The 24,829-nt window shown below is 44.3% G+C and overlaps 2 protein-coding genes across 9 annotated transcripts in view; both read left to right on the top strand.

Annotated features, from left to right (window-relative positions):
* Positions 1–3,303: 3,303 nt before the first annotated feature.
* On the top strand, positions 3,304–16,349 carry LOC118237563 (DDB1- and CUL4-associated factor 12-like). The gene is made up of 9 exons (XM_035436445.1): positions 3,304–3,790; positions 9,110–9,403; positions 9,613–9,873; positions 10,460–10,520; positions 10,855–11,048; positions 11,585–11,650; positions 11,843–12,005; positions 13,009–13,187; positions 13,508–16,349. The coding sequence occupies exons 1-9, from the start codon at positions 3,734–3,736 to the stop codon at positions 13,664–13,666; spliced, it is 1,434 nt and encodes a 477-aa protein (XP_035292336.1). The 5' UTR covers positions 3,304–3,733; the 3' UTR covers positions 13,667–16,349.
* A 737-nt stretch (positions 16,350–17,086) lies between these two features.
* ubap2a (ubiquitin associated protein 2a) overlaps positions 17,087–24,829 on the top strand; it is a 30,211-nt gene continuing 22,468 nt past the window's right edge. For 6 of the 8 annotated variants that reach the window (XM_035436435.1, XM_035436439.1, XM_035436438.1 and 3 more), the window contains exons 1-3: positions 17,087–17,194; positions 23,034–23,171; positions 24,449–24,526. In XM_035436435.1, the coding sequence (XP_035292326.1) occupies positions 23,076–23,171; positions 24,449–24,526 (174 nt within the window). In that variant the 5' untranslated portion in view covers positions 17,087–17,194; positions 23,034–23,075. Of the gene's footprint in view, positions 17,229–17,433; positions 17,531–23,033; positions 23,172–24,448; positions 24,527–24,829 lie in introns of those variants that run through there. The other 2 variants (XM_035436436.1, XM_035436437.1) reach the window with 2 other exon arrangements.

Below are 24,829 nucleotides of genomic sequence, written 5' to 3' on the forward strand. Positions count from 1 at the left end.
ACATGGTGAAAGAAATGGAGAAAACAAGCAACAAAAAAAAAAAAAGAAAAAAAACCGACAATAAGACTCAACCAAGGAAATGGCGTCTGGCGCTTTGTGGTGGCGTATCGCCATCTGTCTCCTGCTCTGTAAGGAGGGGAGGGCCGAGAAAGAGCCGGAACTCCCGGCTGCCGTGCTGCCCTCACCTGCCGCCAACTGCACCGGCGGGAGTCACGCAATGCAAACCCGATAAGGAAAATTCAGAAGTGCCCTTTCTGTTCGACTGCTGATTCACGGTTCTCCTTTTGTCATTTTGTTATTTTCTGCCGCACGGCAAATAATCATTTCATCTTTTTATTTTTCTTTCTCTCTGTTTTAGGAACTGCGTTAAGGTGGACACAATTAATATGACTAAATAAAAGAGAATATGGTGTAATATCTTCTACTGTGCCTTTAGCACTTACACTGGAATGGACTACTAACAGAATGCAAAAAAGAGGAAATACAACTATTAAGCAAAAGCCAAAAGATTTGAGAAACACACTTCAAAAAACACTACGTGTCACAAACACGTGACAAACTCAACTGCACAAAGTCACATACATTTGAACTGTATAAGTGAGTACACGCTCAAAAACATTTGTTTACAACCAAGTGCTGTGTACGGTAAAAGAGGCTGATCGGGACGAAAACTGTGAAAACTGCTTTAAATGTTTCTTTCTATCTTTAAGTTCATGCTTTGTATCAAAATCTTAATTTTGTGTTGGTGTACTGCCAACCTCTAGTGCAATAGAAAATAAGATTGAATCACTGTGAGGCAGAGTTGGCCTGGTGATGTTGCGTGAGGACTGGGATGCACTTGGGTCTGTGTCTCTCTGCGGCACCCCCTAGGCCCATGGAGAATGAATAGATAGACTGTTTGAGGTACTGGAGTTGTATGGCAGTTAGTGATCTGCTTGGTGTGCTAGCTGTTGACTTTAAATGCATCTCAGATGTTTTTGTCTGCAGGCTTCATATCAGAATGGAGGCTGGAAAACAATTAGGATTCCTGTTGTTTTTTTTTTCCTTCTAAAAGTGGAACTGGATTTATTTTGTACCAACTTATTTTGTCACAACTTCCTGTTTTAACTCCACTTAATGAATAGCACCAGTGTTAAAATTTGATTTGCATGGTCTTTTGAGCTGTGGGAACTGAAAAGAAATGGTTTTTGTGCAAAAGTGCCACTTTGCAAATGTTGACAGTTTCCTGCTGGTTTTTCTGCTGTTTTGAATTTTGAAAGCACACCCCCAGCATGTTAAGGTTCACCGTTGTTGGACAGCGTTTTTCTTCTGTGGGTCGTGTTTGGACAGTCGGCGTTCAGAAACTGTGAACTGGGTCTGCTTCGGTTTCCTCAGAAAACTCAGTCGCTCGACTCACACAAATGCTGTGAGGTTCAGTTTAAAACAAATGAATAAGCCTGACACAAAAGCAACTGACTTTCTCATAAGCTGTACAACCGTAAATATCTAAATTAGAACTGAGATGATCTGAGATATCGGTGGTCCCAAGGGGTGATTACACAATTTGGTGATAAAATTGGATGCGATAGGCCACTGAGTTGAAGCCTGCACCGGTTCTGTGCAGATTATTGTTTTTATAACTTGCAACATGTGGTCACTGACCCCGTTGGTGACATACTCTGGTTAAAGAGATGGAAATATTTGTTTACCAATCATTATAAACTGTGCTGGCATTGTTGCATCAGGCCATCTTGTGCATCAGGCTTATCTTGTGCATTTATTCTGCTTTTTTCCGGTTTTATCTTTGTTGTTCCTCACCGCCTGGGTAGCCGATTGAGTTATGTCGGTACGACAGCTGGAGCGATTTTTTTTCAAAAGCAGTGATTCCATCAAAATGCCCAAGCTCCCTGTTTTTAATAAAAACCAGTTGCTTTATCAGTGATGTTGTCTGAAGGGCTGTGTTTGTTGGAGGAGGTGCTTGAGGGATTCGTCAGTATTGGAGTAAACTGTTGCAGATGTAGATCTGAGAAGGCCTGTTGTCTCATACAATGATAATTTGCTGAAGTACACAGTTTTGTCACAAATTATGTGCCAAACCAGTGTCATTAGATAGGCTCATCTATTATGTTTTCTGCTGCTGTTGATTGGCTGAGATTAACGCATAGTATATGTTAACTGGTAATATTAACTAATATTTGTCTTTAAATATAAAACTTTAAATTATGTTGCGGATTGCAACGTGATTCGCATGCCAGTCTTTCAAAAGCAAAAGCCAGGCACTCTGAAAAGGAACTACAATAGATGCCTTGGCTACAGCAGAACATGATTTTACAACACCTAGCAGGTAAAGTACATGCTTTTTTGTGTCCTAACCAGCCAAGGTGTATCGCAGTGCACAAGAACCCATCTTTGCAAGTAAAGCAGGAGTTTGTACTGGTTATAGCTGCGTATTTGCAGAAGAAGAGAGAGAATGTAATGGCAAGATCGTATTCCTTGTGTCTGCTTTCAGGGTAACTCATTGTTTACAGTTTTAACACACACGCACACACCCACACACACTGTAGATGAGAAACAGCTGGAGCACTTCCTGAGAGGAGATATAAAGCATCATCATAGTTTATGGGGATGGGAAGGAACCTGCCACATTTCAAAGGAAACATATTTATCCACTGCCATAATTTATAAGACATTTTTGAAGAGAGAAGAAAAAGAACTATGCCACTGCAACTGACTTTACACACTTTAGATCAAGCATTCACAACTCTTGCCTGCTGGTTTTTGTTCCAACCAATTGCCTTAGCTTTATTTTTCTGACAGCTCTATAAACTATGCTGGTTCACTCCTGTACTTGTGCACAGTAAAATCTTTGGGATGCACTTGCAATCTGCAGCTATATAGCTGGTGTGTATACAAATGTCAGATTAGGATATGATTGAGCTAATGAAATAATTAAGATTAAAAGTTGACAATTTTGAAAGAGTCTGGCCCTTGTTGTGCACCCTTGCTTCCGATGCTAGAATAAAACTACTACAACAATTCCCCAGTTGGTTGGAATGACACCCCAATACTGTAGGTTTACTATCTACCACTCAGATGGTAAACTTTATATTTATGATTTTTCTTAACCAAAAAGTATGCTAAGGTAAACAGTACAGAAATTAATTTCACAAAGCAGGGGCATTAAAAATCTTTAGATGCACGAAGTCATCTACTGAAATTATTTAAGCGACGTCAAAGACGAGATTTTCAAAAGGGGTCTTGTACTGACGTCATTGAGACATTGGCAGTGGGCGCGCACGCACGTACGGATACGGGCACGTTTGACCTTGTTTTTGTTGATGTTTGAGTTGACTGCGACTGCGCGCGGTGCCTCGTTGCCGTTGGTGATGCAGTTTGCTAAAAGGAGTAGTAAAAAACGTAGGGGGTGAAAAAAAGACTCAGAGACAGCTTGAAAACAGGAGTTGCTAATTTTCCAATTTTTCACAGTACGGATAACCAACATACCAAGCTTACGGAGTGCCTCACTGTTTGGGTTGCGGAGGTGGGAGGGGGCATTGGGTAGCTGCCTCTGCTGGGATTGTGTGCTTAATTGGCCAAAACAGCCTGGCCGGTCCGTGTGCTCTTGTAACGCCCTTCACCCGCGGACCATTGCTCCACAGCACGGCACTTTAATTAGAAAATCGCCATTATATGATCCAGTACCCTTCGTCGCTATTGCCCTCCATGTCGGCGAGGGATCTGCGTGTGTCAGATTATGGCGAGAAAAACAGTTAGCAGGAAAAGAAAGGCAGGCGAACCCAAGGAACAACAGGTAGGTGGGTTAGGGTCCCTGACATTTGGTCGCTATCTTGAGTTTTCCAGCGGTAGCTAGATGGTGCATTCGTGAAGCTTGTAAACTAGTGACGAGTTAACTTTGTTGGCTAGCAACCAATCACTTAGCTTTAAGTATAACTTTGCTACATATGTGGACAAACATATATGGCAATGTATGGGGCATGTAGTGTCCTCCGTTCTGTTTTTGTCGACGTTTGCAGTCACACGACAAAGCAACATGTGCTATCTAGTAAATACCTAGTCTATACAAGCCATCAAACTTCATAGAACAAGAACGATTGAGTAGACATTGCGATTTATGGAGTCTGAGCGTAAATGAGTTGGCTTGGCTAAATGGTTGTGTTCGCTAGTTATAATAGCTAGCCAGCAACAGCTTAGCCAGCTAATTTTTTGTTCGAGATTCCTTGCCAGTCAGTCTAGTTGTCTGTCTGTGTAATTAGTTTAACATTCCCCCTCGTATATATTGTAGCTAGCCAATTGTTGTATGTTGATTATGCAACTTAAAACTGTATTTAGTTATCTAGCTAGCTAATGTTAAATAACTGTGGCCAACAGCAAATCGAAGTAGTTCATGTAGAGCAGACGAGCGAAGCGTCACTTGTCATAACATTACCGAAACCCAGCTGTCTTAGCAAATATGCCTGTTTGTGGACAGTCCTTTAACACACATTTGTCAGTTACCTATGAATTAATCATGCATTGTATACTCGTTTTTGTCGTTTTATGCGTATGAAAGGTCTGACCGACGTTATATTTTAGGTTTTATGGAGCAGTGTGAAGCTAGCGACAGTAAGGACTTTCGCGCGGGTCTTAAAAATTTCAAAATAAAAGTTCCAATGATAAAACCACTATTACGTTAAGCGAAATGAAATTTATTAAGGAAAAATCGAACTGCAGTTGTCCTAAAATATGAACTATTCGTTTTCTGTTTGTACAATATTAAAACAACTTATATTTTAAACATAGGCATTGCAAAACTATTCATTTTCAGTTAGAACCACACTAATATTAATTACTAATATTAATTTTCTATTTTTTTCCCTACATTTTTAACAATGACAATGCAAAATTTTAAATGGAGAATTAAAGATAAAATACACCCATTACTTTGAATTGTTATTGCATTATCCAATACAACATTACATCAGTACATGAGTTTAACTGAATGGTAAGGGAAGAATTAGAGTAATTTAAAATGCATCACTTCAACATTCTGTGCTACCTTGTAACATCAACTATGCAACTTAAAACAAATAAATATGAAAATGTGGCTAGATATTGCAGTAGTATGGCAAGGAGAATAGGACAGTATTAACACATGTTTGTAAAGGTGAAAACATCCCACACAGTATATCATGGCTGGGGTATAAGCATGCAGTACATGCAGGCGAATTTCCTTCAGTTAAATCCCAACTCAGGGTTTCCCCCAGAAAAGTTGTTAGGCGGGGGCTGGCGGCCAAGTGTCTTTTTTGACAGGGGCTCGGCGCGGGTCAGCGACAGACTGATGGCAGCATTAAGGTAGGGCCCTATAGTTTCTGTGATAACAGAATAACGGATGGAATCGTGGAATTGAGAATTAAAAAAAGCTATAACACAGATTCCATAGGGCCCTATATTAAGTCAATGCTAAAATCTGACTGGAGTTTTGAAAATATGACTACGTTATGTGAATGTTGTTATAAATAAGTCATTTATTCAACACACATTTAAAAAATCAACAACTATTTACAGCATAGCAGAGTCTTACAAAGAATCTGACAAGAATGTACAGTTTTGGAATGCTGTGTTTTCAACAATAACAAAAGAAATTAAATAAAATAAATAATATCAAAGTTTTTGCACTCTACAAAAAACTTATTCAAGTCCTGATTGGCTACTGAATCTTACAACAAGCCTTGTAATGCTGGGCACATGTAAACATTTAAAAAACTGTCTAAGGTTTTTTGCCTTTTACCTTTCCTCCTTGACATTATCCCTAAATGTCACAAAGGAAGTATCTGGGTTACTGACTGTTTGGCTAGCTAGCTAAGTTAGCCAAATGACCACGTTGACATAAATTTTTTCCCGACCGTGAAAACTGCCTGACTTATTTACATTTTGGACATATGTGGCTCCTGAGTAAATCTATCATTGTTTCCGTCGCAGCACTTTCGACACAAGCAAAAATCCTGAAATTTCTTCTTACCGTGAACAGACCTGCAAACTCATCAGGGGTGAAAAAAAGGTGACAAAGATGCGAACCCCCTCGGGGGGTCCGGGGGCATAAATATCAGCTTTAAAATGTGGATTTACAGTAGATTTTAGCATGAGGATATAGGGAAAAACTCACCCTAGAATGAATGCAATCTTACTGCTAATGTCCCCCTTGCATTACAAAAGTAATGTAAGGGGGACATCGGTTCACAAAATTTTTTTTGAAGTCAAGAGAGTGCAGAGCCGGGTCCAAAATTGTATTAAAATGCATTGCATCCACTATACAATAAGTTGATCAAGCAAAACAAAAACACAATATGCACAACAACTGACAAATCAAATGGAAAAGCTTATGTTATATTTTTGTTAAGAGAGTTTTTATAGTGGCAATATGGTGTGGCAATGTGTGTTCTATTACACACATTATTTAACTGACTAGTACTGATAGTTAAACTTAAGGCACAGTGGTGCCTGCTGAGCTGAAAATCGAGGAGGCAGAAAACTTCCCCTGATTATTAGTCTTGACTTTCAATCATTTTCGTTTATTAACAAGTCTGCCCACGATCTGAATAATTCAATTGTAGATAAACACAGTTTCCTTTGTCACGCCATGCTATGAAGATCAAATAAATTCAAAATAAATGATAAACTCAAAAATGCCATCTAACCTGTGCTCGTTCAAATGACAAAATCTGCGTATTCCAGATCTTTGCCATGAACATTTTGGGAGTGTGTACGTTTATCCAGTTTTTAATATGCTAATGTCGATTGAAATGTGCACAATTTGCGACGCAAATAGAACGTTTTTCTCGTCTAAACTAATTGAGGAGAACTGTCTCTATCATATTTAGTAATATGTCATTTCTAATCAAGTACAATAATTAAAAACAAGTTTACACGAATAATAACGTTAATCAGTTTAAGGGATGTTCTGCCTGCTCATTTTTTCAGCAGCACCCATCACTTGGGCACCCAGTGGTTTTGTTTCACTTTAAAAACAAGACCAGGTCAAAACCTAGTAGGCTATATGGTTTTGAGGACTGCCCCGCTATTGCGGTCCAGCCAAAAATAACTAGCACTTTGCTGTAAGCGGTGGGTACAGACAATTTGACAATTAGGATGTTGGCTCATCTCCATTGCTCTTAATGGTCTACAAGAAAATACAAATAATTAGAAATCCTACAAATCCATTATTAAAATACTTGGTAGATTTGTTAATCACCGCTGATGGCGTTAATTTCTACTTGTTTAACGTGACTTTTGAAAGGTTAGCTAGCGTTGTCGTAAAATTTAGTGTTAACACATTGCTACGGTTGCGGGTCAGGCACTCTTCACGGTACGAAGAAATTTTTGGATAGTGCTTGTGTCGAAAGTGCTGCGACGGAAACAGCGATAGATTTACCTACGAGCCACATCTGTCCAAAATCTGTCCACATCTGTCTAAACAAGTAAGGCAGTCTTCACGGTCGGGGAAAATTTTATGACAGCGTCACCCAGCGAGTGAACGCCACAAACTGCGGTGGTGTAACAATTATTGGCTCATTACTAACTGATTGTGGTGAAAACCTGCGGTGAAAACTTGCTAGGTTATTGGATTTATCACTGTGCATGCTCACACAGCGGATGCCTTCGTGAATTCATTGCAATGGATGTCATTTCAGCGCATCTTTCAAAACACAGGATATTTATGTCACAAAATGCAGACATCCCACCCTGCAAAAACTCACTTCAGGGAGCTAGCACCACCACCCCCGCAATATATTGTTGGCAGTCTCAATGCTAATAGCTAAATGCTTATTCAAATAGCTTTTCTATTTCTTTTGCAAACTTTCCTTGTACTGTGATGTGGCTTGCTTGGCAGATTTGAGCATTTTGTCGGAAGTCTCAACCTGATAGCAGTCTGTGTCAATGAATTTGTTAATTTTGCAAGAAATCAGATTCACAAGTGTTTGGTGAAACAGTTTGTGCAATGCTTTATATGATATTAGTAACATTTTAAAATCAGTTCAGAATTTCACAGGCAACCAGTGCAAGGAGGCCAGCACTGGGGTGATATGAGAATCTGAATCAGATGAACGTTTCGTCCTCGTTAAAAGCCTAGCTGCAGAATTCTGTACGGTCTGAAGGCGAGCCAAGGTCTTTTGATGTAAACATGAAAATAAAGCATTGCAGTAATCTAGGCGGGATGAAATAAAAGCATGTATAATTCTCTCAGTATCCTCAAACGATAAAACTGATCCTACTTTTAAAATATTTCTAAGATGGCAGAAACATGACTGAACCAATAGAGTAGCTCCTTAGCAGCTAGGTAGTTAGTCAGTTTAAATAACGTTAGCTATGCTAATGAAAAACGACACCTGTTAAACTCACCTCAACATGTCTTTTACAGTCTTTTTACCCACCATGGGCAATAGAAAAGTCGCTGTTGCAAACAGTGCAGCGAGCAACACTGTCATTATTTTTTTACCCCTATTAGGCAGGGGTACATTTTAGTGTTGTCTGGGGTGAAGCGCATATTTTCTTATATTTTCCTTTTTTGGAACACTCAGCCATGGCGCTGAACGTCTCTGCAGGACACTAACCTGAACTGATGGACAATGAAAGAGAGAGAGGTTGACTGTAAAGCCCACCCACAGAGGAAATTGATAGGTCTGCTTAGCACAAAGGAGACCAATCAGGATGCTCTCTCTGTCTCTCTCTCTCTCTCTCCCTCTCGCTTGTGTGCTCCCTTCGGCAGCACATACTAAAACAAAAAAAATTAAAAATCTCCCTCTCGCTTGCTGATTTCCGGGATATTGTATATAATTTGCGGGCGTCAGGGAGCCGCTATCAGTGACTTCCGGGAGAGGTGGGATGTCTGCAAAATGCAAGATGTGCTCTATACTGAACCTCAGTTTCCGCTGTAGCTACGTCTTGCTAATTATATTCCAGAAGTTTAAATCCTTTGCATGCATTTTCTACTACGCCGATAATTGTTTCCTTCAGTTTATGCAAAACCCCTGGGTTTTCATGCAAGGGTATTTTGTATAAGCTTCCCAGATATTTTTATCCTCTGACTATCCCGTCCTTTCTCTCTCTCTTACCCTCCCTCTCTCCCCCCCAGCTGGGCTGGTTCCACTCGGGCCATAAGCGCGCGCGGGTGTCGTGCGGCTGGTCCCGGCGCTGGCAGCAGTCGTGGCGCTGGCGGCGCTCGGTGGTGTGGGCCCTGCGGGGGCGGGAGTCCCGGCCGCAGGTGCAGCAGGAGTGGCGTCTGGAGCGGAGCCTGCGGGGCTTCGCCGCCGGGCGGCTGCCGGGCATCCTGCGCGAGCGCCAGTTCTCCCTCGGGCTCCTCAACAAGGTCTTCGCCTCCCAGTGGCTCAACCACCGGCAGGTGGTGTGCGGGACCAAGTGCAACACGGTGAGGGGGCGTGTGTGTGTGTGTGTGTGTGTGTGCGCGCATGTGTGTGCGTGTGCCTGCGTGAGTAAGTGTGCGTGTGCACGTGTGTATGAGTGCGTGTGAGCTTGTGTGTGAGCTTGCATGAGAGCATGCGTGTGAGTGCGCACGCGCACGTGTGTATGTTTGTGTGTACTTCAGGTTGTTATATCTCCTTTCTATCTCCTTTATAGCTGTTTGTGGTAGATGTCCAGATGGGGCAGATAACCAGGATCCCCATGCTGAAGGACAGGGAGACTGGGGCAAGAGTTAGGCTGGGGCCAGGGTTTGGGGGCCCCGCCCTTGGCTCCGTGTCCGGGCTCGACCAGCAGGGCTGCGGAATCCACGCCATCGAGCTGAACCCCTCCGGCACCTTGCTCGCCACTGGCGGAGACAACCCAAACAGCCTGGCCATCTACCGGCTGCCAACACTCGACCCCGTCTGCGTCGGAGATGTGAGTCACCAGTGGGAGAGTGGGTGGGTCTGGCCCATTGGGGAGTGGGTGGAGCCTGTGATGGGTTGGGTGGAGCCTATGTTCTGCTGCTGGGCCGTCTTTAGGGTTGAGTGGCATTAGCGATTCAAACTATTCACCTCACCTCAATTATTGATAACATGTTGTGGGCTTAAGCATACTAAAACCAATCAGTTTGTAGGAAACTAATCTCATTACAATGCCTAATAAAACTATGTAGTTTGCCTATCCAAGAGCTTTATAACAGTGGTTCCCAACCCCTTCCTGCCGATGTCTACTGTCCTGTAAGTTAGAAATTCAAGTCTAATTTGGCCCACCTGATTCTACTAATTAGCAGCTCAGTGAGATCTCTGGCTGTTGAATGAGGTGTGCTTTGTTAGGGTTGTAGTGAACCATAGATCTCCAACAGGAACAGAGTTAGGAACCACTTCTCTGGAGAGAGTGCCTGTGGTCAAGACTGGACACCAGCAAACAGTGCGGACGCGTTTGAATAGTGCTGCGGGTCAGGTGACAGCCAGCTGTGAGTGTAGCTTTTCTGACGCCCTCCGTGTTTTCACCCCTCTGACAGGATGGACACAATGACTGGATCTTCTCCATCGCCTGGATCAGTGACACCATGGCCGTGTCAGGTGAGCAAGTGCTCACTTTTAAACTGGCGCAGTTCAGGAGGAGAGCTGTGACCCTGCGCTTGGGTGCAGATATACACCGGTTTACATATAACATGTGTCAAGCCTTATTTCATTTTTGTGCAGGTGAGCGAGTGGCATGACCCTCAGCAATAATGAAGTAGCTCTTATTGGCTTGGTGGACTGTCAGTCACACATTTGGGCTTAGTCTTCATAGTGTGCAGTCACTTATGGATAATCTTGTTGTTTGTGCTGTTGAACTCAGATGCAGAGAAATCCAGTAGAACTCTGATCTCCCCACCTCCGCTCCCCCCCCCCCCCCTGCTCTTCTTCGCAGGGTCCAGGGACGGCTCAATGGGGCTGTGGGAGGTGTCGGAGGAGGTTCTGGGCCGGGCCGAGAGGCACCAGGACTCCAAGGGGGTCCCCAGCTATTCCCACATCTCCCACCGGGCCCTGAAGGACCTTCCCAAAGAGTACACCAACCCTTACAACTGCAAGGTCCGAGCGCTGGCCTTCAACGACCGCAACAAGGTAGACCCCACGCCCATCATCCACAGACTTCCCAAAGTTATGTGTCCCCTATGCAGGAGAATCTGTGCCCTCGCCTGAGCAGGAAATGGCAGGGAAATTGAGCTGCTTGACCAGAGCAGATTTCACCCTTAAGGTGTACGGTCACAAATATGTGATTAGAATGTTCTTGACAGATTATTTTAATGCCGATGTAACAATCACTACCGGTAGTGGAAAGCAACACTGGCTTATAATTTTGAAATAAATGTTCCAAAAACCTACTCTTGAAAGGGTTAATGGTGCTTGCCCATGTTAAATATAAAGCACACCATTGTGGATGATAATCTAGGGGTCTTCTGGAAGTGAGTTTTTTCTTTTTTCTTCGCCTGGTAATTTTTTTTTTTACAGCTTGAATGAATGTCTTCATTCATTTGTGACCAGTGGGTTTCTTCTTTTTCCATCTTGAGTGCAAGTCTAATTAGGGAATTTCCTTTTTGCATAAATAACATTGAAATGTGTCGTCTGTCCTGTTTCAAACCAACCTTTGTCTCCCTCAGGAGCTGGGTGCCGTGTCTCTGGACGGCTACTTCCACCTGTGGGAGGCCGAGCACAGTCTGTGCAAGGTCAGCAAGCCGCTCTCGCTCTTTCCTCTGTGGTGTTGCTCAGGAGAACCGGTTGTAATCATAGTTTTCTGGATGTGCTGCGGTTCTCATTCTGTAATGTCAGCGATGTCTGTAGCGTCAGTGCTATGGTGCTGTCTGTACTAGGAGTGCGGTGTCAGTAGCGTCAGTGGCTCCTCCGTCTCCCTCCTCCAGGTGCTGTCGACAAAGCTTCCGTACTGTAAGGAGAACGTGTGCCTGGCGTACGGGCAGGAGTGGTCCGTCTACGCCGTGGGCTCCCAGGCCCACGTCTCCTTCCTGGACCCCCGGCAGCCCGCCCACCACATCAAATCCGTCAGCTCGCGGGAGCGCGGCAGCGGTGAGCCTCCTCTCGCCCCCCACCAGCCCAAACAAGCCCTCCCATTTTAATGGAGCCTTATCCTGGCAAACTGCCGTTACTGTGGTAACCTGGTGTCACTGCGGTAAACTAGTGTTACAGTAGTAAACTGGTGTTACTGTGGTAAAGTGGTGTTACTGTGGTAACCTGGTGTCACTGCGGTAAACTAGTGTTACAGTAGTAAACTGGTGTTACTGTGGTAAACTAGTGTTACTGTGGTAACCTGGTGTTACTGCACTACACTGGTGTTACTGTGGTAAACTGGTGTTACTGAGGTAACCAGATGTGCGTTCAAGATGGCGAGCGTTAGCTAACGTTTGCGAACAAATTCAAACACATTCAAACTTTTTTATGTTCTCCACGAACGTTGGCTAACATTACCTAACAGTCTGAAAAGAACAAAAATGGCTGCAGACAGGCAAGACATACAACACAAACGTTACTCGTTTCATCCTGAAATGTGAGCGAGAAGTAAAATCATCACATCGAGAGATGACTTCCTTGGCATATCGCTCAATTCTGCAGACCGTATTAGTTACGCTACGCGACAATACAGAGTGTACTCGTATAATATCTGCAATGTCAGGACCACAATCAGTGAAGTCCTGTAATATCGCGGAAGCCACTGCGAAAATGACCCTCCGTTTAGTTGCATCCATTTTTATTAAAAATGGTTTTGTGGTGAACTAAATGGAATGCTAATTTAAAATCGTCCAAAGTTAACTGTTCGCTGCAAACTTAGTTCGGCACGAATGTTCGTCATCTTGAACGCACGTCTAGTGTTAATGCGGTAAACTGGTGTTACTGTGGTAACCTGGTGTTACTGTTGTAAACTGGTGTTACTGTGGTAACCTGGTGTTACTGTTGTAAACTGGTGTTACTGTGGTAACCTGGTGTTACCGTACTAACCTGGTGTTGAAGCATTGGGTTTACTGTGGTAAAGTGTTGAAAAGCTTGCCTGTAGTGAGTAGCTCCGTGTCGGCAGGTATCCGCTCGGTGAGTTTCTACGAGCACATCATAACGGTGGGCACGGGCCAGGGCTCGCTGCTGTTCTATGACATCCGGGCTCAGCGCTTCCTGGAAGACCCCTCCAGCCCCGCCCAGGGCTTCCGGTCACGCCCAGGGGAGGGCATCCTCAAACTGTCCACAGGCAGCGGCTGGCTGGTCAGTCACCTCTGCGGCTTCGCGTCCAGTAGTCTCATCACAGGCAGTCTGTATTGTGTGTGCGTGTGTGCGTGTGCAAGCTTGCTTTGTGTGTAAGAGATATTCAAACTTAGTATGCAGATTATAATGGGGTGAAAGTGAAGGCCATACTCTATGTATCTTTCTTAAACATTCTGTGGTTGTTTTCAGGTGAGCGGCAGTTAGATGGCTGTAGTTAGTAGAAGCTTCTGTGCATCTCCTGGGATGTCGATGGCAGTGCCATGATCGCTCTCTCTCTCTCTCTCTGCCTCTGTCTGTTTCTTTGTTTCTCTCTCTCTCAGAACCATGACGAGACGTGGCGGAGTTATTTCTCCGACGTCAGCTCCTTCCCCAACGCGGTGTACACCCACTGCTACGACTCCTCGGGCACCAAGCTCTTCGTGGCCGGGGGGCCCCTGTGTTCGGGCCTGCACGGGAACTACGCCGGGCTCTGGAGCTAACGTCTCGCCGTCCCTCCTCCGCCATCCCTCCATCCCACCGTCTATTCCTGCCTTCTGCCGGGACTCCATTCGTACCTCTCCTCCCCTCTCCACATCAGCCCGAGGTTCATCCTTCGTTCAAAACCTGTAGCAGATCCGTTTTTCTCCCTCTGCTCACTCTCGGGCCTGGCTTCTCCTCTCACCCCTGTGCACATCACTTTTCCTTTAATGTGCATTTATTTCAGTAGGTTAGGTTACCTGGTGGCCGAGTTTCAGATGTTTAGTGAACCCGAGGACAGAGGAGGATTTGAGGTGGGCCCCCCTGCCAGCAGCCTAGCCCCCGGAGATGGGGAGTGAAGGAGGGAAATGAAAAGGAGGGGGAGGAGAGGGTGAAAAAGAGGAGGCTAATTGAAGAGAGGCCAGATTGCTCAGAGAGCTCAGCCGTGTTTCTGGGGTTGTGGTTTATTGGGTTTCCGTGAGTTTGTGCACATTTTCTTGGTGCAGGCTTTACCCCAACTGCCCCTTCTCTTAAAAAGTATTTACAAAGGCTGGGAGGGCTTACTAGAGAAATAATGGACAAAAAATACACTTTACTTAGGAGGGAATCCATACAGTCTTTGATCAGGTAACTTATAGGAAGACAGTTTCTTTTTTAGATTAGTGTCTCTTTTTTTTGGTCAGCAGTCATTTCTGTCTGGTCTCTTTCTCCTGATGGTCAGGATGCTCCTCAACCACAGCCTGAACAGTTAACCGTGCCCCCCACCCCCCACATTCTGGCACAGTCTCCTAACTGCTCTCTCTTCCCCGACATTTTTTGAATCGACCGGGTGTTCATCCTGATCTCACAGAGTCAGCTGCTTTCTCACTCCCACACCCCCCCAGGCCGTGATGCCGTCAAGTGACCGTTCGTCTTCGGACTGGGATGTATTCAAGTTGACCGGACTTTGACCACGGTCACGTCAACCTGGTTCTCAGCCTGGCCCATGCGGATTTAGCGGTGTGTCACCTGTAGCACCTGTAGCTTCGCATTAGTCCCAGAGTGTCTCCATGTGCGCTTTCAGTACGGGACTATGTCGAGAATGAACGAATCAATTGTGTTTTTCATACTTTCTTCCATATCATAGGATAGTAAAAGGGGAATTGGAGAGCTGTAGCATCACCTAGCCCATGTACATCAAAGAGGAGAGCCACCAATCACAAAGTAGGTTGGTCAAAACAAATAGAACAACACTGATGGCAATTAGTGGATGTATTTCCAAGTTCCCTGTGGGCTTACAGGAAGACCAATCACTCTCCTCGTTGTTCTAGTCATTGTTACCACCATACGTCATGATTGGTGGAGCTCCTGTCTGCATTGTAGGAGTAAGGTGTGTTATCCGCTTTTATTATCCATAATTTAAAACAGGTAGAACAAGGAGGAACAGCTGAACACTGAAATCTGGCCATGTTGAGACGTGCCAGTCTTGAGGATAGTGTACCGCCCTGGCTTTTTTTTCTTTATTTTAACAATTTTTGACTCAGCCATGTATATGATTGGTCATTACCTTGCTGATATGCAGTCCATGATTTTATTGTTATCAGCTACTTATTATTATTTATTCCCCTTCCCCCAGTGACCGTATACCTATACGCTACATATAATATACTTATTTGACCACTGCTAGTATTTTCCCCCATGCGGGTGTGATTCTCAGCCACCTTTTGCACCACCTGGTGGTCAAAAGCAGGACTTGCGTGCATTTGTTGCCAGCTTCTGTCTTTCTGTGAAAGACTAATGAGCACGTGGTTGTTTAGCATTTTCCCCACCTTATTTCTTTTCTTTTTTTTGGCATGGTTCTATCCTTGAAGTTGTTTGTATAGTTTGAACATAATCTCAATAAGTTTATTTAAAGAAAATGAATAACCATCACTTTTAAAATTTGGTTTTATATATAAATAGGTAATTGTATATGTGTGGGGGGAAAAAACAGAGACAATATGCATACATTTATGTGTATGGGGAAAAGTATTTGGACTATTCCATCTTTATTTTTTTTTTCTATACACTCCACATGAATGTTTTTACAAATGACTGAGTCAGAAGGTGTACAACCTCAAAAAAATAAAAAGAAACAAGAACCCAGGAAAACTTTCAAAAATAATGAATAAAAGCCTACCAATGTACTTTTTTCTTATTGAAAATTGTCTTGGGTTTCCTTTCTTTTTGTCTCTCCAGTTTTTTCTTTCTCCTTCAATTACCCTATGAATACTTGTGTTTAACCCCCCCCCCCAAAAAAAAAAAAAAAAATCTATGGGGATAGTTTCTCCAAATTCACATTGAATATTCACAAATGTAAGTAGTAAGACTGTCTGCTGTAGAACGATCAGTGAATCAAGGTCACCAAGTTATAAATGTTTCTAAATTTTCTTCTACCTCATTTTTTAAGTTTGGTTGGTATGAAGCTGGTAGCTTCTAGTTGATCAGATTATTTGAATATTAGATTGAAGACATTGTCCAGGATGCCCTGTGATAGGCTTCTAGAGATAAAATATGAAATGTGTTACAAGATGGAACCTGCAGGCTTAACATGGATTGTATATGAAAACTACAGTTCAAATGAGCTCAGGGTTGCATTAGTCATTGTTTTTAAAAACCCTATGTAGGTGGGAGCATACCCGCTGAACAGTGAACAGAGGAGCAGTACTACTTGGACATGCTGATTTGCTAAAAAAAAAAAACTATTGCATGCTCTGAAATACAGTGAAGACTACTGAAATTGTTTGACAGCATCCACCAAGGATTGATGTAGTATTGGCTTCCTCTATGATTGCCAGATGAAGTGAAAACCTCTATTGCATTACAACTATAATGTAAGCGCAAATGTCAATGAAAACTGGCTGCTTCACTATACCAAATTTGAACAATTTCCCTATCATTATTTAATTTGTTTACTTTTCTTTTATCACTTCTGCAATAAAAAAGCCTATAGCTTGGTGCACAATTTTAGTTTACTTTCTGGATCCATTACCACAACTGAAGAGACTTGTTACATTGTTGAGTTACATTACATGAGTTTTACTTTAACAGAATCCATTGTGAAATCTGGTGATAAAATGCGGAGATACATGTTAAAATACTCATTCAGTGTCTTTTTTATGCATAACCAGCCAACTAGAAATTGAATACCCCCATTCAACAGTGTATACACATTGTTAATATGGTGTGCAGGTTTTAATGGCCTACAAGGTATATGACTCCTAAGAAAGTTTTGGTTTGTTAATTAACAATCAAGCTCACTGCCACCTAGAATGTTAACATTCCACCCAGTGCAAAGTTCTGTAGTTCAATTTCAACCTGAAACTCACCACAAACTGTTAACTATCCCAATCTGGCAACAGTGATCCTGTTCCGCTTTTCAGTGAGCGAGCACGTTACGCGCGCGCAGGCGCGGGACCACCTTCTTAGTTTGTTAAAGACGTCACAGATTGTCTCGCGCACACAGGACTGAGCGGCGCGCGGCTGATCACGTGACGCTGTCTGCTGCTGGCTGAAGTGAAGCGTGTTTGCAGGTAAAAAAAAAAAAAGGAGAGGAGAAATTGTCCGGTGAGGCGGTTAAACCCGATCAAAATATTACTCTGGTCACTACATTTTGAAAATATATATCGTATTTCATATCGCATATGCTCAAGACAGAATAAGATATTGAGGTAGTCAGCTGGCTAATATTAGCCAATGCCGTTTAGCTATTATGTTGCTTCTACACTCGCTAGCACTTGCTAACTGTAATATTGTCTTACATGCTATCTGCTGTTAGCTTTCGTTAGCCTGCCGATGTGTTAGGCCCTTTTCGTGTGTTAGCATACTTGGCTTAAATTAAAATATCACTCGATTTGTAGGTTTTTTCGGTAAGTAAACATATTGCCTAACATAACTAGCAAGCAAGCTATCATAAACAGGTAGAGGGAAACATAAAACTATCACGGAACTTTCTTTTTCTGTTAAAATAAGGTAACGTTAGCCAACAGAGAATGTGAGTCGCTAGCGTTAGCTACTAGCTTTGGACAAGCCGGTCACACAAAGGGTTATGCTGGATTCACTTGCTAGCTAACAGTAGCGGATAAAGAAAAAATATAACGTTAGTTATCCAGTTCGTTAAGCGACGATGCGGTGGGTTAGGTTGTTTATAACGGGGTAAAAAACGAAATCCCGATAATTTAACTATTTACACAGCCACAGCTATCGATAATGTTGGTGATTGGCTAATGTAATGATCAAGCTAACTGGCTAACAAGCCTTAACTTCAAACAAAGACCGGAGGTAGCTTCCAATATGTAGCTAGCTAAGCCTAGCTGCTGTGCTTATGTGATTTTTAAAACCATTTGTCTTGAGCCGTAAGCAGTGACCATGCACATAGATTGCTGACTGGCTCGATATAATAGGAAAATTTCCAGCCAACAAACGTTACTTAATCGTATCAAGCCAATTTACGGGATGGGAATTGTAGCGAGAACTGGGGACTGGAAATTGTCATGCTCTGTTTTCTATTATTGCTAGCTGGCTGTGTGACTGCAGTGAGATGTACTTTCAGTTTCGTATGTCAACATTAATTGAATGTTCTTTTGATTAAATCGGCTTGCTAGTAATTACACCATTTCAGTCGAGTAGTTGTCTTTTGCTATGCCTTTGCCTTGCTTGTCACCACAAGATAACGGTTGCATTTGTGATTGCTTCCAACCTCGCTAATGTTTGACTGCTGGCTAAAATAGATTAGTATTGTTTCCGGTTGTCCACCGCAGTTGCTTTTATCTAACGTTACGTGAGTTAATAATTTATATTATTCTTCGAAATTACTGGTACTGTTATTATTGTTAGCTGAACATGTTAATGACAATCTTTGGTGTCCGTGACACCCATTAATGGGGATTTCTATACTCGATGCAGTCTGTGGTCCCGAAGCCATTTTATGCTGAAACAAATCTCAGCGACCACAGGGTCGACCGAGAACAAGTGGCAACGAAAATACTGCTCCGTGGACATTTGTGGATGTTTCTGGCGAAATGGGTGACTTAGTCATCGAATCGAAGCTGTTTTTTACTATCTGAGTCTAGTAGAGACCAAACAATAAATACACCCGTTAAATTCGTTTGTTTGTAAAGTTCGGTTGAGTTATAAGCTTGTGTCCAGTTAACACACAATTGCGGGTCGGTAAAATCATTCAAGACTACGCTGCGTACTTGCCATGTACATGCTTTTCATACGAATCACTGACGCTTTCAGCATTAAACGTTGAAAAACATCCGTTCATCCCATTTGGTTATGGACTGTATGCCCAAAGAAACAAGCCGTTTGTGTGATTTATTTATTTATATCTTTTTTTTTTATCAGAGGCTTGTGACCCTTGTTTTCGAATATTTTAGTCCATGGTGGTAACGGGTGATTTTAAAAGGGATCCAGGCAAGAGCACGGTCATTTTAATGGTGCAAATGAGAGGCGAAGTGCACCAGTCAAATTTGAGAGGATTTTCATGTATCATTTCTTTACAATAAATTAAGAAAAGGTAGGTGGAGCGCAGTCTCTGTTTCGGTTCCAGTTTCTGTGGCCCCAGTTTGTAATGAGGAAACGTACCGTGAAACGTTAAGCCGCTAATGCTATGCACTGACTGCTTTAGAAACTCATCTCGGAAGAAGAGAACGGGTTGCGGAATCGCACTGTACAGTTGATGCCGGAGCTGGCGATGAGAAGTATAAATGGGTTAGAAAGTGTTGCTGTTGGGGCAGGGCCTCCCAGTTGAGTAGGTCAAAATTTGTCTTAAGTTGTAAGTAGTGTGGGGGCTTGCGGGGCTGCCATATGGCCTTATGTCGTATTAGCAGTCGGTGGGATTGGCTTGTCCTGGCTGTACTGACGAAGCAGAATAATGACCCGCTCTTTAATCTAAATGTGACCGCGCGTCTGCACTTAAAAATAAAGTGTGAAGCATCGGATATGTGCGGGGGCTGTCATTGGGGCGCAGATAGGGCAATGCGCGGCCGGGAAAGAAAATAAAGGCCGCCAGGCAGGGTTCTTTAGGGTACAGTACAGCGTGGTCCTCATTAGGGTACAGTGATAAACAGTGTTTTTGGGTTATAGCATGACGAGTGCAGTGTTCTAGGGCACATTGCAGTGTGGCCCTCATTAGGGTACTGTGACAAATAGTGTTTTTGGGGTATAGCATGACGAGCGCAGTATTTTAAGGGTACAGTACAGTGTGGTCCTCATTAGGGTACAATGATAAAGTGTTTTTGGGGTATAGAATGACGAGCGCTGTATTTTTAGGGTACAGTACAGTGTGGTCCTCGTTAGTGTTCAGTGATAAATAGTGTTTTTGGGGTATAGCATGACGAGTGCAGTATATTTAGGGTACAGTACAGAGTGGTCCTCGTTAGTGTTCAGTGATAAATAGTGTTTTTGGGGTATAGAATGACGAGTGCAGTATATTTAGTGTACAGTACAGAGTGGTCCTCGTTAGTGTTCAGTGATAAATAGTGTTTTTGGGGTATAGCATGACGAGTGCAGTATTTTTAGGGTACAGTACAGAGTGGTCCTCGTTAGTGTTCAGTGATAAATAGTGTTTTTGGGGTATAGCATGACGAGTGCAGTATATTTAGGGTACAGTACAGAGTGGTCCTCGTTAGTGTTCAGTGATCAATCGTGTTTTTAGGGTTCATTATGACAAGTGCAGTGTTCTTCATTTCCATGTCCCTTTATTTTAACTCATAGACCCATTGAGAACAGATGGAGTGTGCTGACTGTACACACAAAATACAACAATTAGAAAGGAAACCAAATAGTACAAAGTAAAATAAATATCTGAAATTCAAAAAGTAATTGTGTGGTAATTAAAAAGGACAAATAAAAGACAGAATAGAATTAAAAGTAAATTAAGCAAAGTGAAATTACCTAAATCGTTTGAAAATGTTTTTAGAGTACTGCATGGCAGGTGTATTTGAGTGCATTTCTCCAGCAGTTGTACAGGCAGTGCAGTGTGTTTATGATACAGCGTGTCAGTGCAGAGCTTTCTCCTGCACATGCATTGCTTTGTGAGCGCGGTGCGTTTCTGGACGCCGCAGCACAGTGGCGCATTGGCTGGGTCGGGAAGACGCAGCCGCCGGTCGCGGGGAGGGTGGGACGGACGTCCCCGCTCTGGCTCCGCGGCGCCTGGGGGCCTTCGCTCGCCCCACGCGTGTGGAACAGCACTGGGGCCACAAAAGAAATGAACCCAGGGAAGTGATGCGATAGTAATTTGCATCGGGCTATATTTTTTTTGTGCAAGCTGCTAGCTGCCAACTGTGTCGGTTTATTTTGTGTGACTACGCTAAAATCGCAGCTAACGGCCTTCTCGCGTTGCCAAATGCTGCACCGTGGTCCTGGGCGCTATTAAGAGGGGGCGAGCTGCCGTTCTCGCGTCTGGCAGCGGTCGATTGGGGACACACACGAACGCGGGCCGTCCGCGCGCTTTAAGAGGGCCGAGTTCCACCTGCGGCACAGGCAGCCGGGGAGACGGAGATGACCGTTTCACTCCCGCTGTGCTGGGTCCCTGTAGTCCCACTGAATGAAATAGCATGAGTCATTGTGACAGTGGGAAGAGGTACAAGCGTACGACTGTGTGTGTGTGTGTGTGTGTGTGTGTGTGTGTGTGTGTGTGTGTGTGTGTGTGTGTGTGTGTGTGTGTGTGTGTGTGTGTGTGTGTGTGTGTGTGTGTGTGTGTGTGTGTGTGTGTGTGTGTGTGTGTGTGTGTGTGTGTGTGTGTGTGTGTGTGTGTGTGTGTGTGTGTGCGCGCGCACACACACGTGCACTTCAGAGAGATTTGCAGATGGATTTGCGGATGTACGCTTGTCGATGTCATCATGGGAAGCCGTTGGATATTTCTGTCTTAGTAACCATGGAGACCCAAAGATACCCGAAGCAGGGCGAAATCTGTGGTAATTATAGCTTAAGGATCGGCCCACCGTGACGTTCAGGTCAGGAAAGTTTATTTGCAGGGATTTCAGACCTTTTGGTTTCTGAAAATCCCACAGGTGCAGTCATGCTTTACCTTCCCGTAACAATTTTATTAGAAGGAAGATGGTCTCTTTATTGGTCTCTGTTAGTGTAGTTAATTACTTTCATCACCCCAGTGAAAGCTCTCAGCTTCTTTTGGGTTCCCAGAATCCTTCATTTAGAACTGTCAGTATGATATCTGCATGTTGCCGGGTCCTTATTTGCTAGCCTGTATAGTACACCTGCATGTTGCTGGGTTCTTATTGGCTAATCAGTGTAGTACACCTGCATGTTGCAGGGTCCTTATTGGCTAATTAGTAAAGTACAGCAGTGGATTCAGGTCATGCGTTCACGGCCAACGGCATGTGTGGTTGACAATTGAGCAAAAGCTGGAACAATCATGGGGCCAGTTTTCACTTGGTTTCAGCCAAGAGTTGTTGGATAGAAGTGTGTGTGTGTACGTGTACACGCACATGTGTCCGCACAGTACTGCCCTACGCGTTGGGCCGGTTGGAGTGAAGCGCGTGTGTTTTGCCAGAGCTCGGCTGGGTGGCTGAGCGTAAGGGGACACCGGAGCGGCGTCTTCTCGGGTGCCTAAATTTAAGCCGGGGGGGGGGCGAGACGCGAGCTTATAGTCTTACACGGGGCCGGCCACGTGCTCCCTGGTCAGGGCGTCCTGTTGCACAACCTCGCCACGCTCGCGGCGAAGCCGAGAAGCCATCTTCAGCACGTAGCCTCCGTACATGCAGTCCTGGGAAAGCATTTTTATGGTCCACGTTCCCCTGTTTTTGGCTGGACCGCAACAGCGGGGCCAGCCCTACAAACGCGAATGTCTGTGACTGACTGAGTGAGTGATGAAGTTACACCATTGGTCGGCCGCGTTATGAAGTCACACCGTTGGTCGGCCGGACCACGTGTGTTAGGTCCGGCCGTATACCCGGTTTTAACCTAGTCTCGTTCTCCCTCACTCAGTGTCCACACAGCAGTCTGCCACATAGGTGTAACCGCAGAAGATTCATTCCAGAATTCTAGTTGTAAAATGGAAAATAAATGAATACATTTATAAGTCATTTATAAGATTGTATTTTGAATGAGGGAAATTTTAAAACAATACGGTTACACGTGCAGTATTATTTTCATGCTTGTAACATTGATAGTTCCTTTGTGCAGTCGTTTGTGTGTGGACATTTAAAACTGCCGCCCATGTGACCCATTCTGGCTGTGAAACGTGGCCGGCACTGCCCAAACGGTCAGACAGCGCTGTGCTGATGTTTACCTCCGATCGTGTTCAGTACCCAGGTTGTTTTCAAGGGCTGACTGACCCAGTGCTGATGTACGTTCCCTAATGCTGGTCCTTCTCTCTCTCTCTCTCTCTCTCTCTTTCTCTTGCAGATTTTTCTATTTTGTACATACATTGTTTTGTATATACTGTATATGATGACGTCGCTAGTCAGCGATCGCTCGCGAGGGTCCCGAGACAAAGCACTGCCTGCAACCACACAACCCACACAGCCACAGAAACACATACAGGTATGTACTGCACCCATCCACAGAGACACATACAGGTATGTACTGCACCCAGCCACAGAGACACATACAGGTAGATACTGCACACAGAAGCACATACAGGTCTGTACTGCACACAGAAGCACATACAGGTCTGTACTGCACCCAGCCACAGAAACACACACAGGTCTGTACTGCACACAGAAGCACATACAGGTCTGTACTGCACACAGAAGCACATACAGGTCTGTACTGCACACAGAAGCACATACAGGTCTGTACTGCACCCAGCCACAGAAACACATACAGGTCTGTACTGCACACAGAAGCACATACAGGTCTGTACTGCACACAGAAGCACATACAGGTCTGTACTGCACCCAGCCACAGAAACACATACAGGTCTGTACTGCACACAGAAGCACATACAGGTCTGTACTGCACACAGAAGCACATACAGGTCTGTACTGCACACAGAAGCACATACAGGTCTGTACTGCACCCAGCCACAGAAACACATACAGGTCTGTACTGCACACAGGAGCGTATACAGGTCTGTACTGCACACAGAAGCACATACAGGTCTGTACTGCACCCAGCCACAGAAACACATACAGGTCTGTACTGCACACAGAAGCACATACAGGTCTGTACTGCACACAGAAGCACATACAGGTCTGTACTGCACACAGAAGCGTATACAGGTCTGTACTGCACACAGAAGCGTATACAGGTCTGTACTGCACACAGTCACAGATACACATACAGGTCTGTACTGCACACCGCCACGGAAACACATACTGGTAGGTACTGCACAAAGTCACGGAAACGCATACCAGTCTGTACTGCACACAGCCACAAGTCTGTACTTCAGGTAGGTAACACTCCGTCTTCACACAAGAGCTAACAGGTGCAGGTGAGACAGATTTTGGCTTATTCATAAGGCATTAACATATCAAGTGCACCAGCTGTTTTCCTCCCCCCCCCGCCAGTGTAATAAGAGCACTCGGATGGCACCTTGCTTGTTTGAGATGCAAATATATGCAGTGTGTCTCTGACAAGCTCCTTTCTGACCTAGTTTTTCGTATTTTTTGGGAAAAACAGGCAGTTTGTCTGCATTAGTCCTAGTTTATTTACCTTGTGTTCAGCCAATAGGAACACAAATGTGTTTGTGGTGGCACAGAAGTATCTGTCTGTTCATCGTTCCCCCCCTCTCTCTCTCTCCCTTTGTAACTCTCTTCCTCCTCTTTTCTCTCTCCTCCTCCTCCTCCTCCTTCACCCCCCCCCCCCTCCGTCTCCAGGCCACAGCGGAACAGATCCGGCTGGCCCAGGTGATCTATGACAAGAACGATGCCGACTTCGAGGACAAAGTGAAACAGGTGAGGGTGCGGCGCGTGGGTGTTTGAGCGCGCTCAGTGCACTGTGCTCGTGGCGGGAAGTGTGTGGCGCTCGACAGTGACGGCATATACGCGTGGCTCAGTATACATCAACTCCAAATCCTGCAGAGTTTTACTTGTTACGTGCGGCCATATCTGACTGCTGTAACTGACGTATGCACGTTCGTGCTTCGGTCTCTACCATCACGCGCACTTGGTGTGACTTTGCTGTTGTACGCACATACGTGTGTCATTTCTGGATTTCTGCACCCTTATGCCCTTGTCTTTGTGTGTGATATTTAACTT

The sequence above is a fragment of the Anguilla anguilla genome, chromosome 10 (assembly GCF_013347855.1).
Source record: "Anguilla anguilla isolate fAngAng1 chromosome 10, fAngAng1.pri, whole genome shotgun sequence".
NCBI lineage: Eukaryota > Metazoa > Chordata > Actinopteri > Anguilliformes > Anguillidae > Anguilla > Anguilla anguilla.